The 17,781-nt window shown below is 38.6% G+C and overlaps 2 protein-coding genes across 4 annotated transcripts in view; one reads left to right on the forward strand and one right to left on the reverse strand.

Annotated features, from left to right (window-relative positions):
* Window positions 1-536: 536 nt before the first annotated feature.
* LOC115681065 (late embryogenesis abundant protein D-34-like) lies at window positions 537-2,294 on the forward strand. 2 transcript variants are annotated; one of them, XM_056310101.1, is made up of 3 exons: window positions 537-1,054; window positions 1,315-1,629; window positions 1,897-2,294. In XM_056310101.1, exons 1-3 carry the CDS (start codon window positions 737-739, stop codon window positions 2,053-2,055), a joined length of 792 nt encoding a protein of 263 aa, XP_056166076.1. In that variant the 5' UTR covers window positions 537-736; the 3' UTR covers window positions 2,056-2,294. The 2 variants fall into 2 exon arrangements, with proteins under 2 accessions (XP_056166076.1, XP_030460787.1); XM_030604927.2 differs by having other exon boundaries at window positions 1,318-1,629.
* Window positions 2,295-4,897: 2,603 nt separating this feature from the next.
* LOC115680955 (uncharacterized) overlaps window positions 4,898-17,781 on the reverse strand; it is a 29,280-nt gene continuing 16,396 nt past the window's right edge. For both annotated transcript variants that reach the window (XM_030604803.2, XM_056309357.1), the window contains 16 exons: window positions 15,250-15,308; window positions 14,588-14,733; window positions 14,318-14,499; window positions 12,257-12,385; window positions 12,095-12,180; window positions 11,888-12,003; window positions 11,649-11,761; window positions 11,362-11,485; window positions 11,050-11,171; window positions 9,436-9,622; window positions 9,130-9,337; window positions 7,477-7,801; window positions 6,698-6,837; window positions 6,173-6,297; window positions 5,879-6,083; window positions 4,898-5,246 (listed from right to left, as the gene is read on the reverse strand). In XM_030604803.2, the coding sequence (XP_030460663.1) occupies window positions 5,144-5,246; window positions 5,879-6,083; window positions 6,173-6,297; window positions 6,698-6,837; window positions 7,477-7,801; window positions 9,130-9,337; window positions 9,436-9,622; window positions 11,050-11,171; window positions 11,362-11,485; window positions 11,649-11,761; window positions 11,888-12,003; window positions 12,095-12,180; window positions 12,257-12,385; window positions 14,318-14,499; window positions 14,588-14,733; window positions 15,250-15,308 (2,370 nt within the window). In that variant the 3' untranslated portion in view covers window positions 4,898-5,143. The remainder of the gene's footprint in view (window positions 5,247-5,878; window positions 6,084-6,172; window positions 6,298-6,697; window positions 6,838-7,476; window positions 7,802-9,129; window positions 9,338-9,435; window positions 9,623-11,049; window positions 11,172-11,361; window positions 11,486-11,648; window positions 11,762-11,887; window positions 12,004-12,094; window positions 12,181-12,256; window positions 12,386-14,317; window positions 14,500-14,587; window positions 14,734-15,249; window positions 15,309-17,781) is intronic.

Below are 17,781 nucleotides of genomic sequence, written 5' to 3' on the forward strand. Positions count from 1 at the left end.
AACTATCATGATATTGCGTTTGTTTCGAGAAAAAATAAATTATTTGAAAAAATTTCTAATTAAACAATTGCTTTCATTTCTTACAAAAATGAATGAACGACAAATATTATCATCGTCCACGAAAATGTTTAGACGTAAATTAGTTGTTGATAACGAAAATGTTTCTTATTGACTAATTATTTTAAATGATAAAAGCTATCACTTTTAGGAAAATATTTCCAAATCATTTATTTTTCGCGAAATGAACGAAGCCTTGAAGTGCTTCAAGCCATGAAAGATCGATCATATAATTCACCGATGATGAAAACTTATCCCGACCTAACTAATCAATAATTTTGTTGTGCAATTCAATCCGTTTTTACATGTTTTATTTTCCTAATAACCATGTTTATTTCCCCCAAATATTTAGCGAGAACAAGTAAACGGATTCACTCATTAATCACCACTTGTCCTAAACTCCTAATCATCATACGATTATCCTCTCTTATGAACCACCAATGGGACTGACAATTCCCCAAGTCCCGGAGCACCAATCATGCCGATCTCCGAAGCTGCCACGTGTCTCAACCTGCATGTCCCATGCAGCGACGTTCATACGTATATATAGCCATCTACGTATCTCCAATCTCTCTTCTTTCTTTTCACTATAGAGAAACACAATCAAAACACAGCATTAGAAGCAAAGCAACTGTTCATAGAGTAAAGTCCGGTTCTTCCAAAGAAGTTTCACTCAAAGATGAGCCAAGAGCAGCCGAGGAGGGCTCCGGAGGACACGGTCAAGTACGGCGACATCTTCGCCATCGGCGGCGAGCTCGCGGAGGAGCCGGTCATGCCCAGGGACGCGGCGATGATGCAGACGGCGGAGAGCGAGATGTTTGGCCAGATCCAGAAGGGCCGCGCAGCAGCCGCCATGCAGTCGGCGGCGGCGCGCAACGAGAGGGCCGGCCTCGTGGGCCACAGCGACATGACCGAGGTCGCCGGCAAAGACGGAGTGACCATCACCGAGACCGATCTCCCCGGCCAGCGTGTGATAACCGAGTCCGTCGGCCGACAGGTTTGACGAGTTGCAACTTATTCCACGCGTCCAAATTCAATTGATTTTGAAGATTAGTCTTAGCCTAGAGTTTGTCTGGTGTGCTAAATGTTCAGTTATAGACATGTTGCATTTGTACATGATCATATGTATATCTATCATGGTAATGCTGTAAACGAAGTAAATCTTGGGCTAGTCAACATTATGTTCGATGATTTTTTTTATATCTCGCGATGAGATGATATCGGGCATTTGATCTCGCTCGTCGCACCATCTTTTAGCAGGTTGTCAATCAATACAGCCGACGTTCTCCCATCCCGACGATGACGCCATCCTCGATCTATCAGACCGATGCCAGTAAGGACGGTGTCGGTCCTATCACCATCGGCGAGGCACTCGAGGCCGCTGCTCTGACGGCCGGGCAGAAGCCCGTGGAATGGAGCGACGCCGCCGCGATCCAGGCAGCAGAGGTCAGGGCCACGGGCCGCACCGCCATAGTTCCCGGCGGAGTCGCCGCTGCCGCTCAGTCGGCCGCAAATCTCAATGCTAGGACTCCTAGAGCTGAGGACAAGACCACATTGGCCGACATTCTGGGGGTATAATTACTAGAAATCTTCCCATTTCTCTTGCAAGTTAATCAGCAAGATAGGTACTGCATTTGCCCAGAAGGAAAAAGGAGGCAGTACATCAATCTAGAGGCCAAATTAAATCAAATGAACCCTCTTCTTTATGCTCAATCCTTACCTTTGTTTTGAGCCACAATGGAGTTATAAGCTCCAAATCAGCTTCTTTGTCTTGTTGATCTTTGTTTTGTCTTGTATCAATCAAAGTACACACAATGTGTGACAGCAATTCCCTTGCAGGATGCAACTTCCAAGTTGCCATCAGATAAACCGGCGTCGCGTCGAGACGCGGAGGGAGTGGCCAGCGCTGAGATGAGGAATGACCCGAATTTGAATACTCATCCTGCAGGCATTGCGGCCTCGGTGGCGGCGGCGGCGAGACTGAATCAGAAAAAGTGATTGGTGTGCGAGATGATTTAACAATTAATACGTTCGGGTCACACCCCCGCATCTTATGATAGGGTTAAGGTTTTGTTGTCGTTGCCCTTTGAAATGCTCTTTCTTATCCTTGTTTTGCTGTTTGTACTCCCTCGATGGATATGCAGATTGCCCTTAAGATGGGCAAGCGTTGTGTCTTTGTTCAGCCAGATTAGTTTGTGCTTTATCCAATGTGGAAATGCATCCCCCAAGTTTTAGAATGTGCTTCAGACCATAGTGAAATTCATCAGAAAATACATGAACGTTATAGACAGTTCAAAAGGTACAATCAAATTCACGCTACAAAGAGATAACTTAGGAAAATTGTCCAGAAAGTCTTAAACCTATAGTATAATGGCCAATTCAATCATAAACCTATTAATTGCGCCAATTCAGTCCTAAAATTTTTGATGATTTGCCAATATAGATCTTTCGATCAATTTTATCAAATTTTGCTTATGTGGATAATGACAGTCTAAGGTGACATGACTAGTGCTAACGTGAATTATTTTTGCAAATTTTTTTTAAAGTTTTTGAATTTTTTTATTTTTTTCCTTTTTCATTTTTTTTCGTATTTCCCTTGGTTAGTCTTCGAGCCTCAACGATGGCCAGTAGGGATGAGAATCGGTCTTGGACCGACCCTGGACCAGCCTAACCCGGCCGGTCCTAGTCCAGTTCCTAAGGGGTCTGGGTCAATCCTTGGTCTTGGGATCCATGGACCCTACACTGTGTAGGTTGGTCCTCAGTCTTAGGAGTTTAGGGTTGGTCCGGGTTAGACCAACCTTGTATATATTATTATATATCATATATATTATACATTATATGCTTTTATCTATTCTAAATCCTAGCGTCTCCTCTTCTATTGTCTTATTTCTTATGCAGTTCAGTTTGCTGTTTAAACAGAAAGTATAAAGAAACCCAGCTCTACTTCAGCCAACAAATAGAAAACCTCTTAGCTCGTCTCTGCCTATCTCAACCGCCTCGCCGCTTGCCTCTCTTTGCTTGCCTCACTCGCCTTACCTCTCACCTTTGTTCACTCGCCTCTCCGCTCGCCTTACAAGCGCAACTCAGTTGGACAAATATACTTTGTTAAGTATTAATTATGTGTGTTGTTTATTTTGTTTTTAGGTGTTCGGAAGTTGAAGCGATCATTTGAGAATGAACAAAATATGAAGTTATATAATTCATGGTTTATATTATGTATTTTGAACTTCTCATGGTTTAATTGTATGTCACGTGTTCGTTTTCTTGGTTTGTTGCTTTTAGCAAGTGTGAATTTTATGTTGTTATGTACTGGTGTTCATAATTTGGTTGTTCAATGTCACATTGTTGATGGATATGTAATTTGAAATAGTATATCTGTCTTTTCAAGGAATACAAAAAATGAAACAAAAAATAATCAATTAATCCCAGGTTGACCCTAGAACCGGACTGGACCCATAGGGTCGATGTGGTCCTCGATCCCAAGCTCAACAGGGTCGGTCCTCGATCCCAAAAATTGGGGACCAACACTGTGCGGGTTGATTCTTGGGTTAGGTGTTGGACCGACCCAACCCGGACCATGCTCACCCCTAATGGCCGGCGAAGGTTGCTGGTCGCTAGTGAAGGTCAGGACAACATCACCTCATCAATGGCCGGCAACCTCACCCGGCCATTGCCGAGGCCTACCAACCGATGGAGGAAAATAAGGAAAAAAAAGTAAAAAAATAGAAAGGAAAGTAAAATATTCATAATTCTTTTTAAAAATTGTAAAAAACGTCCACGCCAATATTGGTTGTGCCACGTACGACGGCCTGCGATTTCCGACCAAAATTAGCCGGAACACTATATTGACAAATCGTTAAAATGTTTAAGATTACATTGCTAAATCGTCAAAATGTTTAGCTAAATTGATACAATTAAAATGTTTAGGACTATATTCGCCGCCATACAATAAATTTAGGACTTTTTGAGCAATTACCATAAGGTACCTCTGGCATCCAAGCAGACAGCATTTCCTATAACTCGGATTCCTCGAAAACCAAACAGTACTTGAATTATCGGAGTCAAACTAATCTAGGCCTTTTTAATTTCATAAAACACGTGAGCGGTTGAGTGAATGACTTGGACTAATCAGTTGAAAACTGAAACTCAAGTTTTAGGTGAAGTATAGCTTATTAAACAAAATGCCAAGATCAAAGGTTTTCCAACCACGGATTGAATCGCCAAATTCAATCGAAGGTTTGACTAATCATTCAGGACGTACCAAAAGTCACCGGAGAACAAAGATCCACGAGTTTCGTTTTCAATAAAACAATGCAATTCAACAGACTTAAAGTGACAGATTCGAGTCAATAATCATTTCACTCGTTTGTTTAAAACTAACTTATTGAAATTGATCGATTGAAAATAATTAATCAATGAAAAATATTTTCATTATCGACAACGATTTAATTCTAAACATTTTCGTAGACGATGGAAATATTTTTCGTTCGTTCATTTTTGTAAGCGACACAAGCGATCGTTTTCATGAAAACGTTTTCCAAGTCATTCACTTTTCGCAAAATAAAGGAAGCCGAAATCAATAGTTTTAATAACCAATGCCGTAGAAGACTGAGAAAAATTGAACTTTATGCGAAAAATCTCTCTCAAGACTCATGCACCATTTTTTCCTATTGCATTAAAAACTTCTTCAAAACGACATAAATCAAAGAAAAAGTTAAGTGGTCAAGGGCTTTCCGCTCAACTGTGTTCACATTATACGAACTAGAACAGGTAAACTAACTAAGATTTCAATATCTTGAGTAGAGGAAGCTATAAAATGGAGCATGACAGTCACAAACAATAGATCAACCAATAAAAAAGCCTATGCTCATTTAATTTTGAGGCCATCAATAATCAATATGACATTACAGGCAATAGAGCAACCAATACAAAACCATGCTCTGATTGAATTGAAGGCACCAAAATATACATGTTTCTATATGATACCACGGTACAACATGCAGATTTGGGCACACATGGCCAGAAACGGGGAGAAATCCTGACCTAAAGAAAGCTCCACGAAAAAATCCAGATGTGCTCGGTGATGTCATTGAGGGGTTAGTCCGGTCAAGGCTTGAAACTTTCCGAGAGCAAGTTCCTCAGCAATAAGCCTTAGGAGCACCTGCACTAGCTCCCTTACTCTAGATTCCCTGCATGCGGAATGGTGCAGAAGTCGATGTTTCAGAATTCGGGTTAATCTATTTGTTACCGGCATGTGGACCAGCACATTGTGTAGTTTGCATGTGTATCTTAATGCATGTGGTTGCAGCTAGATGCTTCACCATGCAAGAGAAAGCGAAGTACACATAAAGGGGAGTATTCAGGTGAAAAAATGGAAACTACAGAATTCTAAACAATGTTAATCTTTCGAGATTCTCTGTACATTCATCTCTCAGAACTTAGAAGCGAGCACAAAAAAACCCCTAAGATTATCGAGAATATTAGATGATAGACTAGCTCGTGATTTGATTTGTGTTTCCCCTCTAGATCAATGTAAAGAATCTGCATTCTTTAAGATTTACATGATGCGTCCCTCCCATGTGGCTAGACTCGCAGGCAGTGATATTTTGCATGCAAAATGATGAAGTTTACATCACTAATAAATTTCAATGCCATTAGACTAAGTCATGCATTGCCATGCACATATTCAAAACTATATCCATGCACTTCGCAAGACAATTAATTGATGAGGAAAGAAGGCTCTATGATGCATATTAAGAGCAGTCAACCATAATTCCCGGCTACTTCTACACATATAGGATGCTTCGTAGGAGTCTCTCACCTTGATGCAACAAGTTCACAAAAAGATGGGAAAAGAACAAGAAGATGGGCGCGTCGGTTATAGTCGTCATCTGCCCCTAGGCCCCTTCTCAAGTGAGGATGTAAAGGAAGCTCGCATACTGTCTCTTTGTGGATTACAAGACGTGCCAATTGTCGAAGGACATAAATCATCTCTTCCAACCTAGCTGTGGGCAGTGGACGTTCACCTGCACAAACAAAGCCAAGTTATCAGATACCCAAATAAAAGTGAGATTCCACATATTTACAAGTAGGCTGAGTATCACGAATCACGCACCCAAGTCATTTTCATCAATAAGAAACCTATTCAAAATATACTCGCATCTAGCCATCAAGACCATGATTGATTTTTTACTGATGTCGGATGTTATTGAGCTCCAATTGCTAGCTTCACTGTCGTAACTGACAAGAAAACAAAAGTGTTAGTACATGAGCAGCTTGCAATATACATTGAACTGGCCACTTTAGATCATGTAGTCTTGCCAAAGCCACATAACATCGAAGTCCTCTGAAAGGGGAAGCCATAATCATATCAGATAGCACTCTTGAATGGAAACCTTGAAGGAAAGAGTCTCAATTATTGTGCACAATTTTATCAGCATATGGTGATTTCATGAGTTGCAGCTTTGAGTTGGAAGTGGAGAGACATTTTGCATGAATATATCAGTAAACAATCTCATCAAGAGAAACTTAGAGATGACTCAATAACACCGGTATGAGGACACGGAAGGTGCCTCTTCATAAACGACAGACTGATCACATGCTGCAAGGAAAAAACTCTAAACAGGAAACACTACCTTACCTGGCCAAGGAAAATAACTTTTCCAAACAAGTCAAGGAAAATCTGCTAGAATGAAGAGGCATCAGTTCCACTGTATCAATAGGCAAAGTGCATGTGCGTGATGCACATCGATCCAAGGTGGATACTAGTCTTTGCAATATCTGTATAAATTATAAAAGAAAATATTACCAACAGAATAGAGCTCCATGGAGCACAACTGATAGCTCTCACATATTTGGTGAATAATGATTAAAATGACAAAAAGAGAAGACAAAAATGTTCTAGAGATTTCAATCTAAAACTACCAGTTAGGGGGTCATCTCACATGGCATTAAAAGTGGAGCCAACTTTAGCTGCTTGAAAAAAATAACCATACCCATAACCACAAACACAAAAAAAAAAATTACAAATTAACAGAAACCCAAATTGAAAAAGAAAAGGTAAACATTCCAGTACCTAAATAGTTGTTCAACTGAAAGAATTTAATGGAAGAGTTTCAAAATAATGATATGAACCACGCTAGTTGAGGGCAATAGAAATAATAAACTAGAACAGATCTCGAATTTTATATTAAGCTTCATGATAGAAGCGACTCTGTCACCAGGATTGAAGCTTCAGCCCTTGTTATCGTGATTATCGTTAGGATTATGACAACTAAGTTCCAAGTATCCCTTCAATCTTTTAAAAAAGAAAAACAATGCATATGTATATATAAATTTAGGCACGGGTTCTTATCTTATTCAATTGGCCAGTCCTTTAATTGAAGATATTTTTATTACACATCTGGGCGAGAGAATTACATCGGCTGACGCATCAATTGGTGATTTGAGGATATTGTCACCCAGAATGTTCAGGACAGTCATCTCAAGGGACTCATCAGCCTTAACTGCTGCTGCAGGGAGATAATCTGTTGGAAGAGCTCGTCCACAGCAACCTACAAGGAATACCTCATATACATCTGCAACTTCTTTCCAAAAACGTACCCTTGCTTGTCGACTAATACTTGCATCAGGGCAACTGTTCATGTTTAGCCTACTGACATCATCGAGAACAATGCGGTTGAAACCTTCAACTGCTGTTCTCCAGAGACCAGCATCTGGATTGTCTCTTCTCGATGTCATGCACCTGTCAGTTCACCCATTATAATCATCAGATAAAAAATGTATCAGCAGTTTGCAAGATCTGGTAGATCTAATTCATCTCCACGTGTCAAATGTGGGCTCTTGTCATTGCAAGACATTATCACCGTTTATCAATGAACAAAAAATTGATTTATTCTGAATTTCTTTCAATTGGCATCATTTTGGAGTTCATCAATATCTGCTTCTATGTTCATGTCAAATCGTGTCAATTTCCGTAAAAAATACTGACCGCTTTGAGCTATTTATATAATTGAAGAAAGGACATTCCATAGATAGCAAACTGCATGCCTCTTTGATGCCAATCATGCTACATTCATGTTCTAGAATCCCAGCAGGATAGTGCCTCTAATATCTCTGCGTGAGCAGGCTTGCAGCTTGTGTGAAAAAGGGCATCCCAGTGCACAAGTCTTCCCATACTACAAGGGTCTGGGGAGGGGTTGACGTAGGCAACCTAACTGCCAGTTTTCCAGAGAGGCTGCTTTTGCAATTCGACCCATGACCTCAGGCCATAATGGAGTAACCTTGTACTACTACACCAAGGCTCACAACATGTAAAGAAAATCATTTTTTCGGTTGTAGAGTTAAAGCTAAATTTCATCATGCTCAATGCATGTCTTGAGTTCCAGCAAGGTAGTGCTTCCAACAGAAATCTCCAAATATGAGCAACATGTCTCATCTCACGAAAAGAAATGCAAACTTTGCAGCTAAGTGCAGCACAAATTCAACAAGTGCATATTGTACTCTGAGATAACTCTCCAATGGATTACTACAGTATAATATTGTCAATAAATGCACTGGTCTTCGAAATTTCGATTGAGACACATTGGCTTTTTTTTGGAAACTGCTTGATAGACAACATGTTTAGCGAAGGTGATGACATTTTTATCTGATTATGCATAAGCATATGAAAACAGATTTTTATGCTGGCTTAGTTTGGTCAATGCCTGCTACCAACCAGTATGAGGTGAAAGACAACTTTACACATTGCATGTTCAATGACAGAAGGACCCAAGTTTGTTGCTCCATGAATGAGCCCGTGCAACTATCGAACCTGCAAAATCCATATATGCTGGAAAAGCCACTCTGGTCCAGATGACACAGTATCATATTTTTCAAGTTTCAAGTCAGTGCGTTCATGCATCAAGTATCCTACCATGTCATATTGGTCAAACTTAAATTCCCAGCTTCCTCCTTGGATGAAAGTGGTCAAAATAATTACCAACGCAAACAAGTGCAAAGCATTTAACAAGTTGCACAAGAAGGTTTCTCCTAAAAATATATGCAGAGAACTACAGATAGAACGGTTTATACCTTCCAAGACTCTCAACAATTTCTGGTAGTATGATATGCTTCTCGACTGTCGGAGTGTGTAAAGAGAGATCTACCAACAGAGGGATGACCTTTTCTGGGAACACGTTACTTGAGATACACATCGGTTTAGTCTTGCTTGAATGACTATCCAGTTCTGCTTTGCTTAATGAAGTGGAAGCAATGCCATTGGGTGTTTCATTTCTGGTCTCTACGTGAACATCCATGAAACGACACATAAACATCAAAACATTTTGTTATTCAACTCCAACATTTAAACAAATCAATTCGATGTAACTCTCAATTTACCTTGACTTCCATCGGAAGCATTGGTTCTCTTAACCTCGTCTTCCTCATTTCGCAGTGATTCATCAGGTCGTGGGAGATAATGCAAGATCTCTCGGAGCAAGATCAGCCACAATGAAGAAAACTGTTCAGTTGGCCGTAAAAGGGGCCAAATTTCCAGCACAGTACGTTGAATAGGTGAAATATTTCCCTGGAGAAAAGATGATAGAATACAGAGCTGTCAAAGAAAATGGTAGGATGATGATCGAATCTGGGTAAAATTGAAAGCCACGATGAATTTGCACCAAGAAATAATCCACAAACAAATAAGCAGAAAGAAGATGCACAAAAATTGCTTTGTTTTGGTCGGTCAAGGGTAATCATTGAGAAAACATACGAAGACCATCGGTTGAAGTGGAACGGAATTTACAGGTGAGCATGGTTCCGGGATAGAACCTAGAACCTGAGAACTTGACTGGTGGGAACCTGTAGGTTCCAAGTTCCAAGGTATGCAGAGTAGGTTCCAGGTTCCAAAAATTGGGGAACCTGTTTCGATGGATAGGTTCTAAGTTCTAGATAGGTGGAACCTGAAACCTGAAGCCTTAAACAAGTTTTTTGTGTTCTTTCTTGGTCTATGTCTATGCGTGATCTTGCGGCGTTCCACAGCGTTAGACGATGAGTATATAATCTGGAACCACTAGTCTGAGCTTTCATCTTATGACTTGTTAATGTTTCATATTCTTCGTGTGTCTAAATATAAGTTGTGGTCAGTGGGTCATTACAGCAAATGGTGGTCATTAAAAGTGATGATTCACTGCAATTGTTCAATTAATAATACATGTGGAACCTGGATAGACCCTGAAACTTGTGACAAGGTAAGTTCCAAGTTCCAAGGTATGTAGGGTAGGTTACAGGTTTCTAAAAATGAGGAACCTATTCTCATGGGTAGGTTCCAGGTTCCAAATGGAACCTGTACGGAACCTGGAATCGCTCACCCCTAGAAGGGACGACATGAAATCAGATATTAGGAGGGTGAGCATGTGGAACATAAGCTAACTACATTCTAGACTTTTCTACAACGAACATCTTATAAAAGTTGATGGTATCATGGGTTTCATCCACCTCTTCTATACAAATCATGCCTATCAAATGGGTACGATTAATAATTAGACACATAAGACCATCATTTGACCCATTCCTTCTTTCAAGAAAAGAAATAGGACTTTAATTTTCGTTTTTCAAGAAGAAGGAAAATTAATAATTAGATACAGAAGGGGTGGGAGTCAATGTAATCAGAAAGTCAAAAGAAACAAAGTGCTTATTTACAGGATAGCGATCTAAAAGCTGTTACAAAATGGGACTACTCAGTTAGTAAACAAAAACCTCTAGAATTACCTTTTTCCGAATTTCACTCTTTCAAACCACCAAAACTCAGTTCCAATTATGATTATCTCACCTGCTTTACAAAAACCACATGGTTGATGATCCCTCGTTTTTAGTTATAACCCCTCACACTTCAAAAGACTAAAACAAAACATGCATATACAAAAGGAAAAGGCACTAGAAAGCAACCTTAAGAGTTTTCAGTCAATTAAACTGAGATACGAGGAGAAACGAAAGAGGGCATATCAAACGTACTATGTCAGTTTCAACGTTTTCACTTCCCATCATGGATTGCTTAATCGCCAGATCAATAATTGCTAGTAGCTGTGTGTACATTTGACTGTCAAACATACTCTGTGCCTGAACATATAGTTCCCCTGCGAAAAGATCAAACAGACATGGAGATGTCAATGAAAGCTGTGATTGTGACTTTGATATGACTGTAAGGACCTCATAAATAATGCCCCTTCATGATATTCTAAAATCAACCCAAGAAGAAGATAACTGTTAACATTGACATGATTTGTGCAAAGATGAGATTCTATATTATAGAGCCGGTTACATTACCAAGACCATGTAAAATCTCCTGCTTTGCCTTGCTAGGGGAATTAACGCCATAGCTGGTTGACCTTTGAAAAACAAACTCATAAACCTCCAGTACTGAGGTGAGGTAAGGCATTGGTAAGTTCCCCTGTGTTGCACAGAAATTAAATATGAGGACATTGCGTCTCTTGGCGTTTCAGTGAAACAGAGAAACTAAAATAATGAAAGCCAACTGATAATCAATTCTACTTCAATTATTCCAAGAACAGCGATTTTTTTTGGCCGACCAAGATCAGTGAATTGATGATCACCTTGAGAGAATGAGATACAATGGTTGTCTGCAGGCTGCTAACTGCTGCAAGAGCAACTTCTTTGCTTCCATTTAAAATGCTATCTTTGACAATAATGAGCAGAGACTCCCATCCTGTAATAATCAATCCCCTTAAAATAACTCAAATTAATGAACACTTAGGAAACAGTACTTCCGAGTACCAACTACCATTGGAAATCATGACTAAGGAAACTATAATTTGGTTAACTATAACCTTACCAGACCAGAAGTTGCTTAAGCTTCTGAGAAAGGGGAAGAAAGAACGTAATATACGGGATACCCCATTGAGGACCAGCACAAGTGTCTCATCCCACTGCTTCTGGGCCGTGTTACGACTGCATATACATAGATTGAAATCTAGTATGTACAGATATTTAGATGACATAGGATGTAAACCTCATTGACAGTGAAAATGTCAAAGAGTACCTATGATGAATGAGCATGTGAACTGCTTTTCCTCCCCTTGTTCCAAGTTCTTTTCCACGCCATTCATCTTTTGATGAGGTTGCAGCCTACACAAAATTTACATTTCATTAACAGAGACTATAGCGATGCTTTAAATACAACCTTGAAATCATGTGACACTACCATGTGGGATGCCCGGTCCAATATGGGGAAGACATAGTTCCAAAGACAATCCTCCCACATGCTTTTGGAGAGTTTTTGTCCGTGACTACCGAGAGTTTGGAAAAGTGTCCTGACAGCTGAATTTCTCACCTAAAACACAGGCTTGTTGTGAGTGCAAGGAACAACCGATTTCCTTGATACATTATACATGGTGGATAAAAAAATTCTCAATAGGGAAGAAATTATATGGAAAGAAAGAAGGGATAATGACACATACAGTCTTTGAACTTTGGCATAATGTGCAATCTGGTCCCTGAACTTTTAATTTGTTCAATGTGGTCACTAAACTTTTGGTACATATTCAATTTAGTCCCTGAACTTGAATTAATGGAAGGACTACATTGAACATTTTCATATAGATCAGGGTCTAAATTGAACATGTACCAAAAGTTCAGGGACCAAATTGAACAAATTAAAAGTTCAAGAACCACATTGAACATTAAGCTAAAGTTCACGAACTACATTGAACAAATTAAAAGTTCAGGGACTAAATTGCACATTGGACCAAAGTTCAGGGACCGTTTGTGTCATTTTCCCAAGAAAGAAATGTGCACACGAGCTCACTGAGAAGGGCGGAGCTACATCTAGAAACTTCTTCAGCACACTAGAATCCAGATAAGCCTCCAAGAACTAAATTTTGGAACAAAACTCTAGCTTTGGTTGTGTGATCATATAAATGCCATGAAGTAGATAATATCACCAAATATAGCCTAAAAGCACTTGTAGAAGACATTTTTCATCTGAGAGAGAGAGAGATGCATGAACAAGAGTGGACATTAGCATTAGCCAGTGCAAAAAAGGTTTTAACATCATGAGGTGTTAAAGGTGATTCTACGAGGCTTCAATGAAGGGAACCAGCTTGAAAGAGCTTTTTAAGAAACCCAGAATCCCATTTTAAAAGGTTAGAATTCAGGAAGATTGTTGTTTTTATTTCCTTTAGAAAACTTGAAGTGAATGATCAAGTACCTCTGAAAGAATGGATGAAGCAAAACATATTGTAATATAAGGGTTGAGAGAGAGAGAGAGAGAGAGAGAGAGAGAGAGAGAGAGAGAGAGAGAGAAGTATACATGGATATGAATGGTAACTAGAGCTAAAAACCATAGGATGGCCTCCTTTATTCTTTATATCACGTAAGGACAATAGCACCCGTCTACTTATATCTGTAGAACTGACTCAACTTACAGTATATGACAAGATAATTGTTTACTGCTAATAAAAAAATGAGAATGTATTTCAAATCAAGCGCAGAATAACTCAAATTATAATATCCCACTATCACATTCGAAAATTGCTCAATAATCCAGTCAAATACTATCTAATGATCCTAGCACTATTGAATGTAAACCTCCTCAACGCTAAACATACATTCATATGAAAAAACATTGGCAAATGAACAGCGAGTTTCCCGAAGTAAAATTAAAGGAAAAAGACATACCGCATACTGAGCTCCAGTATCCAGGAAAACATTGAAAATGTATAGGGATTACTTTGCTCATATGAAACTCAACATTTAGAGGATTACATTGAAACTGTATAATTTTAGGGAGATTCCACAAGAAGGGAAAGGCAGGGGAGAAGGAACTTTACTGATGTGGCATCAATCGAGGATAAGATGAGAGAAGCCTCTTGAGATGGTTTGTCATGGAGAATGAAGGCTTTTGGATGGTCCAGTGAAGAAATGTGATTAGTGGATGGAGACTAGGGTTAAAAGGGGAAGAGAAAAACTTAAAAAGATATGGAAGGAGACCACAGGAATATTATGGACGATTTGGATTTTCAGGAAACTCATAAAAAATCGAGCACAATGGCATAAAAAGATTCAAATAGCCAACCGGAGTTATGATAATGCTCATCTATTGTACTTGATTAGAATAAGATGTTAATAATAGAGACTGCACAACTAAGGAGACATCCAAAACGACAGAGACAGAAAGAAACAGAAGATAGGACATGGAGAAGCCAATCAAAGAAAAGGGCAAGTCTTGAGCACAAATATGCCATCATTCAGTCCAACACCATACCTCTGGCCTCTCATCAGCTCCAAGCTTCTGAAGCAACAAGAAAACAGAGAATAGCAACTTGTCACGACCCTCTGTACTTTTCGAAGAAGCTTCGTCATTCTCTCTGCCGGATGCAACACGAGCCTCATCTAAACTCTCTTCACCATCCACTGACCTAGGAATATATTGTACATCTCCTCGTCCTAAGGTCAAGGAAAACAAGAACAGAACTTTTAGACTATATGAAAAAGCAAAAGGATCAAAAGAAAACTTTAAAATTGAAAAATTGACCTGCTTCCCACTCCTTTTCCTCAGAAAGCTCTTGGCTAAGACCTCTTGCTATAAAATCAGCAGCAGTCCACAAGAGGCTTATTGCTGTCAGGCTAATGTTCAGCTCTGTCTTCTGAGCACTATATGCTCCAGTAACATCAATACATCTGCCAAAACAGATGAAAGCAGAACATATTCAAGTATAACAGAGTTGGCACTTCTGCAAAAGTCTTTCACGTGTGCTGACCAGAAACGAGAATTAAATGTCTCCAACTATCATCTGTTAGCCAAGTTAAATATTTCAATGGATACAAGTTTTCTTAAATGCAAATATTCAGAGCTTAACAGCTAAGTGATTCGGGATATTTACTGCAAGTTTTTATATGAGAATAACTTGCACCAACTTGCTCTTGGCTTCAGTTTCAAAAAAAATTGAGACATAACTGGGGGCGGCAGCCACCTCTAGGCACCCATTGGTATTTCTGTACAGGAATTTCTTGCCCATATCAACAGCATCTTAGCTGCATAGCATACTCCTCAAGATCTCCAGATTTCATCAATTAATTTCATTAATTGCAAATGCTTATGCGTTTACATTAACAATTGCCATTGCCCAACAACATCCCAACAAAAATGGACTAAAAATTAATATTGATTGTCCAAAACATAAGTACAGTATTTACACTGGTAGGAATTCTGCTGGTAAAGTTGAAAGCCCGTCGTTCATTATCACACGAAGGCTCTGCAAACAAGCAAACTAATCAGATTGAGTAACTAAGAATAAGACCAAAATTAACTTTTCAAACATTAGCAATGAAGCAACATCTTTTCATTATCTTGCATCTCTATAAAAGCATGCCACACTGAACAGTGAAATCCAGCCCTTGCCATGTAAATTAGGAATTAAATTAAACAGTGATCATGCTTACAACAGATAATGGAAGGAAGAATGCTAATAAATGTTGCATTTCAGGACTATAGAAGCTGTTGCAATTGCAAACTCAGTCAACAGATCATGGTAACACTACCTTTAACTAGAATGCAGTTTTCATTTGCGAAAAATGTAAACCTCCCAAACTTGTCATAATTCCTTTTTAGTTCTCCTGTAAATATGATAATTACATTAAAGAGTTTCGTTCTCTCTATTCAATTGATTCCAAATGTCTACTAGAAAGCAAATGAACATCATGGACAAATTTGGCACTTTTCAACGATTTAATTCAAAAAATGGACCATTTACAGCTACGAGGGCAAGAATTTCTGCAGAACCACAGAAAGGTATATTGTTGGGTGTAGTGGAAAAAAGAGGAGCTATTTTCTGCTTTCCGTTCTTCTCTGAAAACCTATCGAAGCAATATCTAACAAGGGGGCATCGCCCCATACAAAGCTTCTCAGTGACAGTCAAATGTTATGTGACTTGAACCCATGAACTGTTTATCGTTAGTAAGAACAACATCAATCAAGCTTGTTTCCAGTAAGCGGAGTTTGCTACACCTACGCGTATCCTCCTATACAATTGAGCTCTGGATAGTACCAATCTTCAATAAAACCCAACTAGTTGCATGTACGTCTTTTCAGGTTATTTCTTCCAACCTCCATCTCCATCAGAAAGTCGTGTTTTTCATTAAAACATTTAAAGTTGTCATTTGACATGTCCAAACCACTTTAATGAATTCCTCTCATCTGAAAATTGGTGGGACCAACTTTTATTCTAATGTTCATTCCAATTCGATATTTCCCAAAGAGCTAAAGTATCCAACCAAACAATCACCTGTCAAATATAAGCATTCCATGCAAATATTACAGATACTGAAAGAGATAATAAAACTCTTTCAGTTATAAATTATTTGGTTAATGTATGACTATTTATACATTCACTTTTACATTGAGTATTGTTGATAATTTTAAGTTTTATTCGTTCAGATTTTCAATCTCTTCTTCCAAAATTGAAGTGTAAGAGGCATGATGATGGCAGTTAACTGCAGTGGTATTTATCATTTCTTCTGTAATTACCTGCATATGTATGATGTATTAGTCATTCTAGTATGCTTTCTATGACACCAATGTACCTCAGTTAAAAGAATTGAATGCAATTACCAACTTTCATGCCACTTGATAATTTTAGAAGGCTCCACCTGAACTTTCATGAAAGTCAACACAAATTAATCATTTTTTATAAGTAAATTTAAATCGCCCATAGGGCACAAGGGAATTTAAACGGATATTGATGCCAGCACCAACACATATTAATCATATTGATGCATGAGAATAGTTATGGCAGATAGTTACCATTTCATTGCTTGCCATCAAATATTCTTTTCATGAAGCAATATTGGAAAAGCAAAATGATTACTCACTTATTTGAAGCAACATCAACTCAATCAGGTAAAATCATAAGTTTATGTTTCCTTGCTTAACATGCTTTACTTATTGGACTTTAATTTGTAAGTATCTTAAATTATTTTAAATTTTGGCACAACTTAGCAATTATCAGGTGACCAAACAAACTAATAAAAGGTTGGGTGATAATTATTCAATGATTATGACATCACTTAACTTGAAATTTTTTTTTTTTTTGAAGAACTAATTTTGGTTTATTGTTTAATTCTCTCATAATCTCTATCTAAAACCTTATTTAGGCATAATAGAATGCAAACTTATAAATGTGTCTAACTCCTGGCTTTCTCTTAAATTATATATTTTGTGCTGCTTAGGTATTGCTTTGTGCTATATTTTCTTAGCATATGTTAAAAAGTTCCACCTAAAAGCTCAACTCAATAGGTCAAAAGGCCCATTGACAAGCAATGTGGAAGACTTACACACCCCCTCTCAAGTGCAAATCGGACTGAAAACGTCATGTGGAGTTGACAAACAGATAGCCACGTGCAAAAAGAGAACCTAAAGTAAAACCTAGCTCTATACAAGTATATAAAACCCATGGAAACCGCACAGACAAGTACACAGAAAAAAATATGAGCCATGACCAATGTGAGTGCGCAGAAAAACTACATGTTATAGTAGCCACTCAATAAATTGTCGAATCATCGGCATGACTATTATGAAAGACATAACATAGAAAATTGGATATGATAGGAGATTGGGAAGAAGGAAGAGTAGGGTGAAATTGGAAAGAAATTGAGAGTATAATGGAAGATGCAAAGGGAACATGATGCTCCACAAAAAGCACCATTGTCTGTGGTAAGCTCTCCTTTAGA

Source organism: Syzygium oleosum, unplaced genomic scaffold (genome assembly GCF_021117445.2).
Source record: "Syzygium oleosum isolate NSW1041296 unplaced genomic scaffold, Sole_v2.1 Sole_v2.03, whole genome shotgun sequence".
NCBI lineage: Eukaryota > Viridiplantae > Streptophyta > Magnoliopsida > Myrtales > Myrtaceae > Syzygium > Syzygium oleosum.

Coding starts and splice junctions, on each gene's coding strand:
- LOC115681065 (XM_056310101.1), top strand. CDS start 737: ATGAGCCAAGAGCAGCCGAGGAGGGCTCCGGAGGACACGGTCAAGTAC. Junction 1,055..1,314: donor CCGAGTCCGTCGGCCGACAG/GTTTGACGAGTT, acceptor ACCATCTTTTAG/CAGGTTGTCAATCAATACAG. Junction 1,630..1,896: donor CATTGGCCGACATTCTGGGG/GTATAATTACTA, acceptor ATTCCCTTGCAG/GATGCAACTTCCAAGTTGCC.